At 41.9% G+C, this 16,885-nt stretch overlaps 1 protein-coding gene across 1 annotated transcript in view; it reads right to left on the bottom strand.

Annotated features, from left to right (window-relative positions):
• Positions 1 to 935: 935 nt before the first annotated feature.
• Positions 936 to 16,885, bottom strand: part of HIVEP1 (HIVEP zinc finger 1) — a 142,373-nt gene continuing 126,423 nt past the window's right edge. The window contains 2 exon segments of the mRNA XM_014557482.2: positions 936 to 2,571; positions 4,128 to 4,639. Of these exon segments, the coding sequence (XP_014412968.2) occupies positions 1,507 to 2,571; positions 4,128 to 4,639 (1,577 nt within the window). The 3' untranslated portion in view covers positions 936 to 1,506.

Here is a 16,885-nt window from a genome sequence, read left to right as displayed (position 1 = left end):
GTAGTTTTATTGTTTTTGAGAATTTTGTTAATTAATCTGTGGGAAGGTATACATGCAAATTGCAGCATGCATCAAAGGCATCATTGACCATTAGAGCCTGTTAGGGCTGGGGCACGTTTTAGCCCCAGATTGGAGCACATGGGCTGAGGTGACAAGTACTTTTCCCAAAGTCCCAGATTTGAAGCAGAGGCTGGCTATCAGCAAGCCTCCAAATTCCTTAGAATATTTTCCCCAACCCACTGTTGTCTTACCAACTTCATATCGCTGAAATCTTCATGAAGGAGGCCTTTAGAAACATGAACACATTGCCTTAATAATTGCTAAATATTCAAATTCCAACAGTAAAACATATTTTTTCTACAAATCTAGCATCTATAATACTCAGATAATAATGCACATCACTGCAGTGGTAATTGCGGGTTCCCTCCCCGTTTTTCTGAATGAGTAAATTTAAGCCTCTCAGGACAGTGTTTCTGAAGAGTCATCTTAAGTAATTGGAAGTCTGAACTTGGTTCTTCTGTGAATCGTGGACTGTCTATGGTTTGGAACTGGACAGGGCTCTCCGGGTGGGACAAGGGCAGAGGGAGCTTGTGACTCGTGCACAGACCCAGTTTGGAGCCTAAGGGCGGGTTTCATGGGCCTCACCTGAGCCAAGCTCAGGACCGTTGTTTCTTTAACATAGAGTTGTGGTACCCACATTTAGGAACTTTGCCCGTTTCCAGCTGTATTCTGTGTATACTTGCGGAGTGTTCTTAAGTACTGAATCTTATAATAATTTAACAGCTACAGAATTATTCCTCGCAAATGGAAAAACTGGTCTCCCGGCTAAATGGGGGAGGAGGGTGAGCATGAAAGGAATGTTAACCTAGGGCTATTTTCTGAATGCAGGTTGCTGGTCACTACATGATGTAAAGAAGGCACGGCTAAAGCACTGGTAAAGTCAGTAAACAATGTTTTACTGAAACATTTCATAACACGGAAAATCTGTCTGAAGTGTAAAGTTACTGTCTTACACAAGAAGGACAGACCCATTTTCAAAGACTAATATGAATACAATAAATATGGAGTTTACATACTAATTTATACACAAACTGCCCCACAGCCATAAAAATTCATATTTAACAGTGCAACATATAATTTAATCATTTGATTTATTTGACAGGTTTCTCTTGCTAAACACAAATAACTACCTGGTTTTCATGTACATATATAATATATATTTTATGTATATAGGTATTCAACAATCTGTACAGTTCCTAAACATAAAACTCCTAAAAGGCACAATTGTCTATACAACATGTACAAAAATGGCTGGAGCTGACACAAAACGACAATTATTGGTCAAAAGTTCATGATTGCACAAAGATGAGTCATGAGTTTGTCAGAAAAATGTGCTTTAAGGAAAGGAGGGTTTTCAAAGAAACCTTTTAAGTGTTATGTAAAAAAAAAAAAACAACCAAAAAACCCCAGCATCCCAACCCCCCCCCCCCCCCCAGTACCTGGCCCCTACGTGGCGATCACGAGCCTGTCCTCGTCGTCGTCACTGCTGAGGTCGCTGAGCTGCGGGGCCGCCTGCCTGCGGGTCGGGGGCGCGGGGGGCCGCAGCGCCCGTCTGTCCAGGGGGAGGGCCGGCGGGGGCGCCGAGGCCGGCTGGCCGGGCCGGGCGGGGGGTTCGTGCTGGGGCTTCACGTGGTTCACGGGGCCGGTCTTCCCCGTGCCCCTCTGACTGGAGCTCTCGAGCCTGGAGTGGTCTCCGGCGGGGGCCGGCAGATCGAGAACCTTCTTGGCGTTTTCCCGGCGGACTCGCGGTGAGCCCTGCGGCGACGTGGTCCTGCCGCCCTGCTGCGCACCGGCGGCGGGCGGCTGCTGGGGCTGCGCCTCCCGCGCTCGGTTTTGGGTAGCGGGCGTTTCGGGGGTGTCCACGGGGACCCGGCCGACCGAGGGGATCAGCGCGGGCAAGGCTATGTTGAGGATCTGGAGGCCGGGGACGGGAGCCGGGGGGCCGGGGCTGCCCTGGCCGCAGGGGTCGGCGGTCAGCACCTGCAGCCCCACGGCCTTCAGGGCGATGCTGGGTGGCCGGGCGCCCACCAGGTTGACGGTTTCCATGCTCAGGGGCTGCAGGCCTGGAACGCGGATCTGGCCGATGGGAATACAGGGCAGGACGCTGCTTAATTCAGTCACTCCGGCGGGTTCTGTGGTTCCAGAAACTTCTGGGGTCAGGTCCCCAGGGGGGCCCACGGTTCTGTGAATGACGTTGACAGCAGGAATCGTCAGTTGCATGGGCCCCGCCTGGATGGGGACGAAGGTGGAGTATGTGAGGCCAGCAGGGACCACCTGGATTCCCCCAACGGGGACCAGGTTGTAAGGAGTCCTGGACTGCTGCTGGGAATGTAAAGGAAGGTGGCTGAACAGATGGGTCTGGGGAGAAGGCAGGCCTGGTGGCGGATGGAGCGTTCCTGGGGGCTTCTGCGCTTGAGGCGCGGGCTGCGGCGAGGAGGCTGGAGGAGGCCCCCCTCCGGTCTGGGGGCTGCGCTGGGCTGCAGGAGGAGGCGGCCTCGGAGATGATGGGCTCTAAAAGACAAGACGGAAGAATCCTTTTTATAGCTCCTTTAAAGTCTGCCTTCTGAGGTAAAAGTATGTACATTTATAAATTTTTATGGGAATTACAAGCTTGCTAAAAATTATTTTGATCAAAGTAAATTTCCAACTAAAACCCTATTACACCTTTCACCTTTAGTTTTCTAGTACAAATAACAGCAACAAATTTTGTACAGTATTTTACATTTTTCAAACAAATTTCCTGGATATCGTATCATTTCTACTAAAATGAACTGAGAGGTGGCCATAATTATATTCTTCCATCATTGTTATTGCGGGCACCACCATTCCACTCTATTTTAGAAATCAGAAGTTACTGAGAAATTTTGAAATATTAGTTGGCTAATGAGTGTTTACTTGGGGGAAAAATTAACTGGAGGCTTATTCATTTATGCAGTAAAGAGCTGTCATTAATGAAAAGGTCTGCAGTTTTCTTTGTTCCTTCATTCATTCATAAGTGTATGAAATGTCTACTGAAAACCAGATTTATGACCCTGGCAGGTGTGAGATTCGGGGTTAAGAGACGCTTAGGGCACAGGTGACTATTATGACAGTAATGAAATGGTATTAGAAGGGATAAATATTGCCAATCTTCCCTTCCACCTAAGATTATCATTTAAATATTAGCTCTCTTCTGTGATATATCTATATTATAGGAGCTATATATGTATGTTAATTTAAATATGAATATAATTGAAGTATGTATATAATTTAAGTTATATTAATGTAGGATAGTCTATAGGAATCCAGACTTTCACAGTCTTTTTCAGCAGTGGCACTCAGCAAACCCAGTTTTGCCACGTTTAGAAATAAATCCCATTGTGATCATCCATCCACACATGTGAGAGACCTATCAGTGAGAGGGGAGAATGAACCGAATGGATTCCTCACAGAATTCCCTGGATTCCACCGCAGTTTGTAAAAGCAGGAAATCATTCTCAGCTCACAGGAGGGTGACTTTCCCGAGGCCTGAGTCTGGCCCTGAGCTAGTTCTTGGGCTGAAAGCTTTCTTAAGCTGCCACAGCGATTGGATCATTTAAGCAAAGTGAACTTCTTCATACAGTTTTTGGGTTCACATTAACTTTGCCACGGAAACTGGTAGCTGCCTTGCCAACAGAGGCAAATGCAAAACGTTGGGACCATTTAGTACAAATCTATCACACCAGTGCCAGTGGGAGAACACAGAGTAAGCCATGGAATACACAAGTCCCAAGACATGTTCTCCACTGGCACATACACATCTTTTATAGCAAGGTTTTTTCCTTAAAAATGCAAGTAATGATAAATGAGTATGTTCTAAGGATCCATTTGGTTCTTTCAGATTTAAAATGTGTGAACTCTGACTAAAATACCTAACAAGAATCCAAAGGACAAATGTCTGTTAGCCTTAAATAGAACAAAAAAATCAGGTTAAAGAAATGGACTTAGCTATAAATGAGTAACTTAAGTACATTATTTTCTTAAGACATTAGGTTCTCCATATTTCATAGGTTAAACAAAAGGAAAACCACAACCAACCACTGTATTACCTGTGTTAAAGAAATAACCTCTCCTGCCACGGAACTCCTTGGGATCTCTTCAGATTCAGGGTAGTCTACAGACATCTGGTGACATGGGGACCGGGGCGCAGCCTCAGGTGACCTGGCAGAGTCGGTGGGAGCGGCAGCCTCCCCCTCGTCTCCCGCAGCCTGCTGCCCGCTCCTCTCCAGGGACCCTGTCTTCCTGCAGTGGTCGGACCGCACGGCACTCAGCACAGTCATCTTGGTGGGCAGCGCCCTGGGCAGCACGTCCATCGGGTCCGTGTGTCCCCCCGGAAAGCACTTGGGAATCCTGCCGTCCTCGTCCGCACCCCCAGGGTCCTGAGGGCTGCTTCTCGCCGGCAAGTGCTGCGGGCTGGCGGTGGCGGAGGGGGCGGCGGACAGGACTGACTCGGCCTGGCTGTCCTCATCCTCATCCTCATTCTCGTTATCCTCCTCGTCGGGGCCATCCGATTCTTCCAGATCATATCCCGACCGCTCGTAAGTGAAGCGCTGTTTTTCATCTGATAAAAACAACCGAGAGTATGTTATAGAATGTTTTGCAAGTGGACGAATACAATCGTTTCTTTTTCATAAGCTTGGCAACACAGGGAGGAACAGTCAAGGCAAGGGCTCCACCCACAGAGCCCACAGTTTAGTCGAGGAGAGGGACACGGGGAGGAGGGCGGTCCGGGCGGCAGGAACCCGGGAGCAAGGCCGACAGAGCGTGTGGCCAGGACAGGCTTCGCTAAGGATGCAGCACGTGAACTCCTGAGCGCCAGAGGGGGGCGATACATAAGGAAACCTAGAAATAAGGGCCTCAGGTAGACTTGTAAACCCCCCAAGTAAGAATGAACTACCCCCCAAAATTTAATAGTTAAGTTCAACTCTTTTCCTGAGCTCTTGTCTCTCTGCTCGTTTGTATCTCCCAATTACTGAAAAATTAAAACAAAAACAAACTGATGGCATTTCATATTTGTGAACAGACTAATTTTCATTAATATCTGAATAGTATTTTAGATGTTTCTACTTCCTCTGGGTAGTAATAGTCTCTAATATTTAATCTCTACTTTTTTTTTTAACTAAGAAAGGTGCTGAATTTTCCCATTTTTTTCTATGATGATTCAACCCACTTCTCACAAGAAGGGGAACATTAATTAAACATCATTAATATCTTCAGCCTTACAATGTAATGTGAGACTGTTTAACAAGAACTATTCAAGATAGTTCAGGGAATACTTTCAGAATTCTTGTAAGCTCATGTGAAACTAGACCGAAAACCTTATCTATTCAAAATCTTGCAAAATTACGTGCATTTCCCTTAAAAAACTAGTAAACTTTAAAAAGTTAAATGGCAGGAGTGCAGTCTCTATCCCAACTCATTGTCACTGAACTATAATAAAGGCATCAGACCACATGCAGCTTAGCTGCAATACCTGCATTTACATATACTTTTTGAAGAGAAAAATATGTAAACAGAGAAGTAATTAATAGGTATATTTCCTCGGTTTTCCAAATAGTTTGCATATTAATTTACTTTCTATATTACAAAGATAAGTTCTTAGAGAAAAAAGCATCAATGCCCAAACATTTGAGGATGATAGAACAGACTAGAACTTATATGTTGTTTTGACATGTTCATTACCCACTATGGATCGGGTGCCCCTGAGGACACAGCTGTCTCCCAGATTTCGGTGACGTGGCAATCAATGTGTTAAAACATTCAAAGACAGAAGATACGCATTTAGGTTCCTTTAGTATGTGTGATTTCGTAAGTCTTTTTTGCTTTATGGGTTCCACTGTTTTGCTGTAAAATAATACATACAATAACACCAATCTGTTGAATCCTTTCAGAAGCCCACACCGGACACAGGAACGGGTGATTTCTGGGTAGATGCCCTGACTCCTGCCTCAGATACCTCTCCTTTACCTTGTCTGATGTTTGAAATACTAAAATTTGTCATTCCCCATATGTTCTGAATTTGCCACATTAGTGCCAAATCAGGTATATTTTTAGTGATTTTAATAAGAAAGAAATTTTCTTTCAAAGGATAAAGTAGAAAAAAATCCAAGAAATCAGAGGACTGACTGGCAGAAACAGTTAAATGGAAAGAAAGGCTGATTTCATCAGAGGCCAACCTTGCTGCAAAGTAAAATATGACTAGGATGATACTTGCTTCACCTTAAAAAAAAAAAACTGTTAGAACAGGCCTAACTTTAAACTTCCATCTTGTCCCTAACCCATCATAAGGCTGAAGTTCCAGACAATCAAATAACCCAAACTCTAGCAACATAGAGACAGTGTCTGTAGGAAGAGAGGAGACACAAGCTTGTGTCATGTGAGGTAGATGCAACGGGACACTGGTCAAAGGAGTTGAGCTAAATGGTTGACAGATTGTCTAGAGCCAAGTGTGGGCTGGCAGGACTCTGGGAATCCTCTGCTACAACTCTCCTGCAGGCTGTGTGTTATGCACACCATTCAAGCACTCCAGAAAAGAACACTGAGTATCCAGTGTGGTCCTGATCTGGGGGAGAGGAGCAGCAGCCATTTAGGAGGGACAAGGAACTCCACCCGGATCCATCTCCCCTCTCTCCACCAGGGAACAAACACTTTATCCTGTGAGAGAAGGGCACAGAGCATTCTTGCCCCTAGGACACAGGCGAAAACTTACTACATTCGGGAGGGGGGATAAGTAGAAAAAATACTACTCTTCAAGGAGGGACAAGAGTGCCAGCTGAGTCTACCATAACAGCTGAGGGAGGCTAGAACAGTGAGAGGGCGACAGGCCCAGAGACCTGAGAACATGGTGCACGCAGAAGACAGGCTGGAGCAGAAGAGAGGTAGCGTCTTACCCTCCTACCTCCTAATGCTGAGCTAAGGAGCTTCAAATGAGCGGTTAGAGCAAAAAAAACTGCTGGGAGGGGAACAGAAGAACAGAATGTGTAAGCCCTCTGAGGCACAGCACAAAGGAAAGACTGAAAACTGAAACCAAACAAGCATTTCTCTTGTAATCCAACCCCCATCCCAAGTAAAAAGTGTCTCTATAGGAATCAAGCTCCTGGTACTCTGATGGTAGCCTTAACAACAAATCTCTCCAGTCCAATCTAACTCCTCGCTAGAGAAGCTCCAACTCCCTCACAGAAGGCCTAGCAGGAGGGGCATGCTCCTTGTCAGGCAAAAAACTGTTTACATTAGTCTCTACTGTCTTCCGCAAGACGTCTAGCTTTCAACAAAAATTACAAGGCAAGAAAAACCATAGAAAAAGCAATCAGAACCAGTCATATATGATACAGATGTAAGAACTTTCAGAGAATTTGAAGTAATTGGTAAGTTAAAGGCTTTAGTGAGAAAAGTGAACAACATACAATAACAAGTGGGAGTTTCAGCTGCAAGATGGAAACTGAGGGAAAAAAATGGGAGTGCTACCAGTGAAACACGGTAACAGTGACAAAACAGCAACAAAAAATTCTATGCCCATTGAAAATAGTTTTCAAAGATGCAAGATAAATACAGAATTTTTTAGAAAACACAGACTGGGAGCTCCAGTGCCAGCAGACCTACTGGATGATACACGTGAAAGGAAGCTCTTTAGGCAGAGAGAATACGGTATTGGATGGGAATTCATATTTACTCAAAAAAAAAAAAAAAAAAAGCAACAGAAATAGAATAAATGAAGATAAAATTTTTTAAAAACTTTAAATTGCTCATTCTAAAAGATAATGTCTATGGTAGTGACTGTGCCGTGTGCTTGCAGCATGTATAAATGTAAAAGATACAACAACAATAGCACAAAGGATGGAAAGAAGGAATTGTGAATATACTGTTACAAAGTCTTTATATGACATGTAATATTTGAAGGCAGACAACTAAATTTTCTTAAAAGACAAGTCAATAGGAGAAAATATATATAACCATAAAAATGTTTAAGGCATACAAAGAAGGAAAAAAATTAAACAAATAGAAAATAGCTGGCAAGATAGTAGATTTTGTTCCAACTACATGAAAAATAACATTAAAAGGATTGGTCTAACACATGAATTAAAAGAGAGATTGATAGACTGTATAAAAAAGCAAGTCCCAAGTTGTATTGTGTATGAGAAATCCTTTTCATATAGAAAGACATAATAGATTGAAAGTAAAGTTTAGAGAAAGAAGTACCTTAAAATATTAAGATACAACTGAAAAAACTATATACTAATACCGAAGTAGACACATATTATCAAGGATGAACAGGAATATTATGTAATGATAAAGGGTTTACCTCCCTGTGAACATATACCAATAGTAAATGTGTAGCAGTTAAACCAATGCTTCAAAATTAATGAAGCTAAAACAAAAAGTAAGCAAATCCACAATTATAGTTGAGGACTTCAACACTCCACTCTCAGTGATTGATGAAATAAGTATACAGAAAATCAGTAAGAACAGAAGACTTGAAAAACACTGTCAACCCCCTAGATCTAGTTAACAGTTACGTTCCATCCAACAGCAGCAGAATATGCTTTCCTTATAAGTGTGCACGGAACATTCACTAATATATAGCATATTTTGAGCTACCAAGCCAATCTTAACAAATTTCAATGTATAAACATCATACAGAGTATGTTTTTGGATAAAAACAGAATTAAACTAGAAAGCAATAGCTGGAAAATGCCTGAACAAGCCCCAGACACTTCAGAATTACACACAGCTGTAAACAGCCCCGGGGTCAAAAAAGGACATGTCAAAGGAATGCTAGAAATATGCTGAACTGGATAAAAATTAAAATATGAAATTCAAAACTTGTGGGATGCAGTTAAAGCTCTGGTTAGTGGGAAATTTACTATATCTAACATTTCTATTAGAAAAGAAAGTTCTCAAATAAGTTCTCATCTTTAGAAATTAGAAAAAGAATAAAACTAAACCCAAAGCAAAGAGCAGGAAGGAAATAGAGATGAAAAAAGAAAGAAAACTGACAAAAGAAAAACAGAAAAAGCCAATGGAACAAAAAGTTGGGTCTTTGGGGGAAAATTATTAAAATTGACAAATCTCTACTAACACTGGCCAAGAAAAAAAAGAAAAGATACAAATGACCAACATTAGGAAAGAAAAGGGGGCTATCACTGCAGACCCTATACAGATTAAAAGTATAGTAAGGAAGTATATGAAAAATTCTCACACCCTACCAATGAACAACTGGAATTCAAAATTTAAAATACAACATTATTTACATTAGCACCAAAAGAATGAAAGACTTCGGTATAAAATTTTAAATGTGCAGGTTCTATATGTTGAAAACACACACACAAAAAAGAAATTAAACGTGGGAAATAAATGAAGACGTATACTCGATTCATAGGTTAGAAGTCTCAATACTGTTAAGATAGCATTTTGCCCCAGTTTGATATATCGATGCAATACAGTTCTATTAAAAAGCATTTTGTAGATATTGACAACCTAATTCTAAAATTTCTATAGGAAAAAAGAGAAACTAGAAGAGCCAGAACAATTCTGGAAAAAGAAAAGTTGAAGAACTTACACTAAAGACAGTGTAGTACTGGCTGAAAGTCAGACGTAAGCAATCAATAGATTAGAAAAGAGAGTCCAGAGACAAAAACTACACAAATACAGTTAGCCAGGTTTTGACAAAGGCAAATCCATGGGGAAAATACAGCCTTTTCAATAAATGGTGCTAAAACCAATGGGCTTACGTGTACCAAAAAGTGACATATTCCTTACACCTTATACAAATAGTGACTCAAAATAGGTATATAAAGTATAAAACTATAAAACTTCTGAAGCCACGTCACCAAACAAGACATTTGGAAAGCAAATAGCACATGAGAAGATGATCAGTGTTCAATCATTAGAAAAATAAAAATTAAAGCCAAAATGAAATACCACTATGCACCTATTAGAATAGTATGTTGTACACACACACACACTGCTGGTAAGGTTGCAGAATAACTGGACTTTCATACATGGGTGCTGGGAATACATATGGTCCAGACACTGAAAAATCATCTCAGAGTCTCTTACACAGCTCAGTGTATACCAAACCTATACCACAGAGATCTCACTCCTAGTATCAAACCCTGGAGAAATGGAAACCTCATTCACATAAAAACCTGTACAGAAATGTTTCATAACATTATTTACAATTGCCAAAAATAGAAAGGAATGCAGATATCTATCAATTGGTCAATGGATGAGAAGCGATGGCCCGACAATTCAGTGGAATACTACTCAGCCGCAGAGGAACGAACTGTTGACTCACACAACAAGGATGAGTCTTACATGTATTCTGCTAAGTGAAAGAAGCCAGACCCCCAAAACTACTTATTCTGGTTCCTGTCATGACACTCTGGAAAAGAGAGAAATACAGGGAGGAAAAGAGATCAGTGGTTGCATGGGGTTACTAGGTGGGTGGGCGGAGGGGAGGGTTGTCTGTAAAGAAGTGGCACAGGGGATTTTTGGGGTGATGGAGCTGTCCTATGTGGAACTGTAGGGGTGGACATACAATCCTATGCATTGGCAAAGACCACAGGACTGTCTGTACACCATAAAGCGAATCTTACAGGGTGTAAATTACAACATAACCAAGATGTGGGGGGGAACCTATGATGGAACGCAAGCTGAGCTAGGTGACTGAGCACAAATGAACCCCATAACCATGACCTAGGTAACCCTGGCAAAGAGGGTTCTGACCAGATACTGCAAAGGCAGAAAACAAAAGAGCTGTACACACACACTGCTGTGATTGAGTCTGCTTGTCACAGGTGGGTCAGCCTTTCTGGAGCCAGTCTACTGGTATACTAGAGTTGAACAAATCAGTAAACATATTGTAGATGAGAATCAGGTTTCTCACTGTAGGTGAAAGAAAAAGGAATAAACTCCGTGGTGCTGGATTGGTGTTGGAGTTATCAGTATACTGATATACTCACTCACATGTATGGTGCGTGTGTGTATACACACATACACAAATACAGACACACAAATACAGAACACAGACGTGTGTGCAGGTATGAGTCCGCATATGTGCATGTAGCTCCCAGCTGTCTCCAGTGGGAAGGGCTAGAAGCAGTGACAGGTTAGCTGTGAACACCACCCAGCGGCTGTATCTTGGCTCCTAAATACCATTCTCCAGTAAAGGGACCCAGGGTCCCTGGAGAAATGGTCAGTTCCAGACCTGGAATATCTTGGGGTGTCAGAAAGTCTGGAAAGTCAGGAACTGCTTAAAGAAAAAAAAGAGGCATTTTGAGAGGAACAGGAACAGACCTCAGAGAGTTCTCAATGGCCAATGAGAACTTGAGCATCACAATAAGTAACAATAGTACTGGGTTGTAACCCCAAATAAATACAGATCCTTGCATCCATACTGATGTAAATGAATGAACAGATGAATGAACAAATGGAGAAATGGTAACTTTTCCTTGCAGAATATTCTCACTAATAAATTAAAACTCTATAGGAAACTTACCACAAGCAAGATCCATCTGCAGAGTCTCCAAGTATCTCTGCAAATATTTAAGTTTTAAAGATTTATAAGGGGAACAACAGTAAGTTTATAATAGGTAGTCCTGGCAGACATCACCTTAGCCAAGCAATGAAGGCAGCAATACTCACTGACGTAACGTTCCCCTGATACGACGCACTGAGAGGAGCACAGTCACCCCGTGGCACCTTCCCAGTGACGAACCACCTCAATCCAGCCATGAACACATCAGAAAAACCCAGACTGCAAACATTCTACAAAATAACTGATCAGTACTCTCTACAAATGTCAAGGTCAGGAAAGACTGAGGAATGCACTGTGGGAGCCATGACGACTACACCACGTGGGAGCCTGGAGGGGAGCCTGGGACAGGCAAAGGACGCCAGTGGAAAGAGCAGGAAGTCCCAGACCTCAGTGAGGGACACTGAGCTGAGGTTAACTTCTCAGTGTTGACAAATGTTCCACGGTTAAGGAAGAGGCTAGCCATAAGGGGAGGCTGAGTACAGAGTATACAGGAACTGTCTTACTAGTTTTTCAACTTTTATATAAGACTAAAACAACTTTTTAAAAATGACATTTAAAAAAAAACTATCTGCCAATGCTCCAGGATCTTTTTTACTTTATTGACACCAATATTCTGTCTCATTTAGATAAGTTTGCAGTCTCCATCTCCCTGCTTACTGTACTCACCAAGACATCTCTTTCTGACAAGCAATTTTTTTCTTTCCTGTTTAATAGGAAACTATTAATTGAAACAAATGCCAACACTTCTCTTGTTTAATTTAAAAGCACAGGAAATTTCACCAAAAGATACCTTAACCCATATATATGCTTTAAACATCGAGCACTTAAAACTATTCCTGTCTTGTGTCTTGTGCCTCTTTTTTGCATCTTACTCAGTTGTGCAGATGAGCCTAAATGGCTCTGCTCGGGTTCTAGCCATCCAGACTCTTATTTAAGAGAATCTGGCTTTGTGCTACACAGAGCAGTGCTATCTGATCGTAACAAAAACAAGGACTGATTAAGGACCTGACTTTTTCTCAGTGATTTTTAAAAAATTTAAAAGGCAGCTAATTATGTTAAAGTGTAGTGCTCACCACAGCTCAAGTATCAGAGCCAAGATTCAAACCCAGGTCTGTCTGGCTCCTGAGTCTGTGCTGAACAGTCCACACTGGAATGTCATATTATAAAAACATAACAGAATGATCTGAAAGAAGGTCAGCAATTAATTGTAGTCAATAACCCAGCTTATAAATATGCATGAGTTGAATATTTATAGGTACAAACATTAAAAGCTTCAAGTAATTGTATTATGAATAGTAGAACGTATAAAATACAATCCCCAAGAAGAATGTAAACTAATAAACTTTAATTTCACAAGAAATTCACTGCATTTTGTGGTAAGTATGGAAGTTTAAGAATAATTATAAATCTTATGTTTTATTTTACATATAGACATAAAATTCTAGTGTATGCAACTTATGTGAAGGAGTTATAAAAAGTACCATATGCTTTTTTTTAATAGGGAAAGGGGAAAAACTATTTGGCTCCATTTTAATCTGTTTTTGCCTTGATGATACCAAATTTCAGACCAAGGTTCGCAGTATTGTGGGGGGGGGGGGGGACACACAGGACCTTTTTTTCCTCCCTGGACAGAGCCATGTGTCTACAGCTCACAGAGGACTTAGGAAGAGCTGGTATTCCTTCCTAGAGTTTTCCTTCCCCAAGGTAAGGACTAAATAATGTTTCTCTTTCTGCATGCAGTGTCTTGAAAAACCTGAAGGGGACGACTACACTCAATGTTTGGAAACCTGAAAATGAATTTGGGATCATTACAGATTTGTTAAACAGGGTGGCTATTCTAGAGTGACGGAGAGAAGATAAGACGGGTAACCTAAATGAACCTAAGACAGTGGCATCCTTTTAATTATCCACAGCACTGAAACAAAGCCCAGACACCCCTGCTCTCTCTTTGGATTCAGGCTAATAAGGTCCTTTCATATTACTGTGCTGCCCCCTTAACCCCTCCCCCAAAGGAGACTCTTACTACTGAGTCAGAAGTTGTGCAGATAGAAGACCCAGAAAGGAAAGGTGACTTGTCCACAGTCACATGGCCAGGAATACAGACCTGTTAACTGCTCCAAAACCTGCCATTTTGGACTTTGTGGTACTGTTCATTTTGCTATAGTGAGTGACCCCCCCCCCCCTTAGTAACTACAGGGCACCCGACTCCACAGCTGCTGGCCCCGTGTGGCCCCAGCCTGTTCCTTTACATGAAGGTTTTCTAGAACACAGCCAGGGCCATCGTTTACACAGTTTCTGGCAGTTTTTGTGCCATAGCCACAAGGTTTAGTCATCATGACAGAGACTGTGGCCCATAAGCCTAAAACATTTATTATCAGGCCCTTTACAGAAAAAGTTTGCCAACATCTTTACTGTCATGTTTAAACTTAAAACCTGTGACAGAGTGGATAATAAATTCATTTTACACACAGAAGTCAAGAGACTGAGACATGGTTAGAAAGCAAAGCCAGATTTTGGAAACCACTCTTTATGTATTTGAAGTCCTGTAGTTATTCTAATAAGATACATTAGTCATATGACACTGTCCCTTCCTTGGTGTGTACAATACAGACTGTGCTGTTCCCGGAGGGTGCAGCCTGTGGCTCACCCCTGCACCCCCCAGGGACCCCAGAACAGATACAAGGAACCCACGCATACTTAAAAAATTCCTAAGTAAATGGCCTATAAAACTTCTATTTACGTGCTCCTAGACACATTCCCAACTCATTATAAATAAAACCTTCCAATACTCAGTAAAATTTTACATAAATGTAAAATTAATTCTATGAGTTTAAATTCATGAAGGAAAAAAGAAGGGATCCAGTGTAGCAGTATCATTTCTCCAAAGTTAAACCACTTCCCTAATGGGTTTCAGTTGGATGAACTGCAAGCTGCCCTCCCATCGCTGCCGGACAGCGACCCCTGCTGGCGGAGCGAGGACTACCTCCCCTCAGGCTTCCCGGGAAGCGAGCGACACCTCCCCCTTGAACATTCTTTTGTTGCTGTAATTTGCCTGTTTATGTTTTTCTCATGTGTTTAGGAAAATTACTCTGAAATCCAGACAAACGACAGCAACCTGGGGAAAGTTTTTTAAAGCCTGCAACTACTGCAGCCATGGTTTTGTTTGGGGTTTTTATTAAACTATGTTTTCATCTTAACAATATAATGGGCCAGAGTTGAACGTTTGTTAACTTTAGGAAGTAAACCAAAAGGCGGTGCTACCTGTGCTGCTCACAAGAATACTTCTTATTGTGCACGTAAGGTTTTCTTTTTTACAAGGAGTAATGTTTTCTATCAAAATCCCAGTGACAAAAACGTATTCTACAGGTTTCATTTCGAAAGAATTTCATCTGGGGGAAAAAATCACCTAATTGATTTTAAGGATAAATGTGATATAGGTTTTAAATCCTGAACCATCTTCTTACACACATTATCCTCAGTATTTAGCCCCCAACAAGAATAGTTTTCAGCTGTACTCTGCACGGCTCCCCCAGTTTGGAAGCTGAGGGCACGTATTAACATTCTTAGCATTGACGCCCAGCATTCTGTTGACAAAAACATTCTCTGGATCAAGGCATGAAAAGCAAACAGCCGACAGTATGATTTTTGACACAAAAGGTAAAAAGGAAAAAGTATTTACTAATACCCCAAGAACACAGGGACAAGATTCCTGAGACTGTGTAATTCTGTGTGACAGGAACACATGGCCACGTGCAGCCAGCTGGAGGGGTTAGACTTGGCATAAGCACATACTAGTTACAGCTTGAGCTGCTAGTTTTAAACTAAATGGAAATTTCTGTGAGATGTCAAAGGTCCAAATTTTAGTGGCTGTCCTTAGATAAATTTGTAATTCCCTCTGCTTACTTCAAAATAAGTGTTTCCCAACATCTCTCAATTTACTCCATCTGAAAATCAGAACAAGTTTTCATCTGCTGAAGGATAAACAGGCAGCCCTACAGCCGACTATGCTAAGTGTAGTAAAGAGTCGAAAAGCCAGGGTCCTTGGTCCTTCGTCACAGCATCCTCACACTGACCCGGACTAAGCACTCTACCACGCAGGGCGTGTGCATGTTATGCTGGTGAATGACATTCTGGGTATCGAGTTGGGACAGAGCAGAGAAAGGGTTTAGGACACTTAGAAAAAGAGAAAGACTGACGATCATACCAGGAAAAGAAGTCTAATAGTTAAGCAGAAACAAATCTAGAATAAGCCTTTGATAAAAACAAAACAAGGCAGACATAAAAGAATAATTAAACACAACTAGGGAACAGACTTGGACTTTTCCCAGAAAACCATCAGCTGGCCAAGGTAGTACCAAATGGTAATGGTGTTTAAAAAACAAATATTATGGTGGGTACTGTGCATTAAGGCTAGCCTGGAGAGAGCGTTTAACAAGTTTTGTTGAATGACTGAAAGCTCAGAGACAGTGTTTCTTGACGATTATGTGTGTGCTACAGAAAAGGTCAATTAAGTGACCAAGCCCCCCAGTTTTTCCTATAAACCTAGAAACACTATCCTTAGGTTTCTGGGTGCTATTTTGCAAAGTCTGGCATTCACAATCAGGTCTCCCAGATAACATCCTCGTGAGGTTTTTTTTTCCCCTTTAAAAAATTTACCCCATTTCCCAGTTGTCGAGGTGATCAAGGTTTAGGTGTCTGTACCAAGTTCTTGCACATTCTGTTAGCACTGACCTCTTAGGGATATGTGCCTTTCATACAAGTATGCTGAATCTAACAGTCCTTCTTAAGGGGACGGCGGACTCTACTTCTGACACTGCTTCCCCACTGCTGATGAGAAATGTGAAGGCGGCTATCAGTTAGGAATTTTATTCAGTATCTAGAGAAGACAATGTCACAGATTTTCATATTGATCCCGACTTGACGCTTCAGAGTACTGGTTTCCTAAAAGACATGTAGCTCCTGAATTTGGCTACTTCCTTTTTTAAAAAATCACTGTGTGATTTAAAGGCACCTGTAATCTAGTAGCATAATTGAGAATTCTGAAAACCTAGGTGACAAGAGTCAGTTGATACGAGTTTACTGAGTCATTTCAAACTTCCACTTTTCATGCAGCAGACCAGACGTCTCTGGATAACTGCAGCTGAGAGGGCAAAATGAGCGGCATCTGAAAAGCCTCTGGGATCACCTTTCGCAAAACAGGCGGGAAGGGTGACTGTGATGACTGCTGTGGCACCTGACTGCAGGCCAAACCTTAGCGCTGCCCTGAATTTT

This window comes from Camelus ferus, chromosome 20 (assembly GCF_009834535.1).
Source record: "Camelus ferus isolate YT-003-E chromosome 20, BCGSAC_Cfer_1.0, whole genome shotgun sequence".
NCBI classification, from domain to species: Eukaryota; Metazoa; Chordata; class Mammalia; order Artiodactyla; family Camelidae; genus Camelus; species Camelus ferus.
Note: the sequence above shows the minus strand (reverse complement) of the source record. Positions and strands in the feature narration are given on the sequence as shown.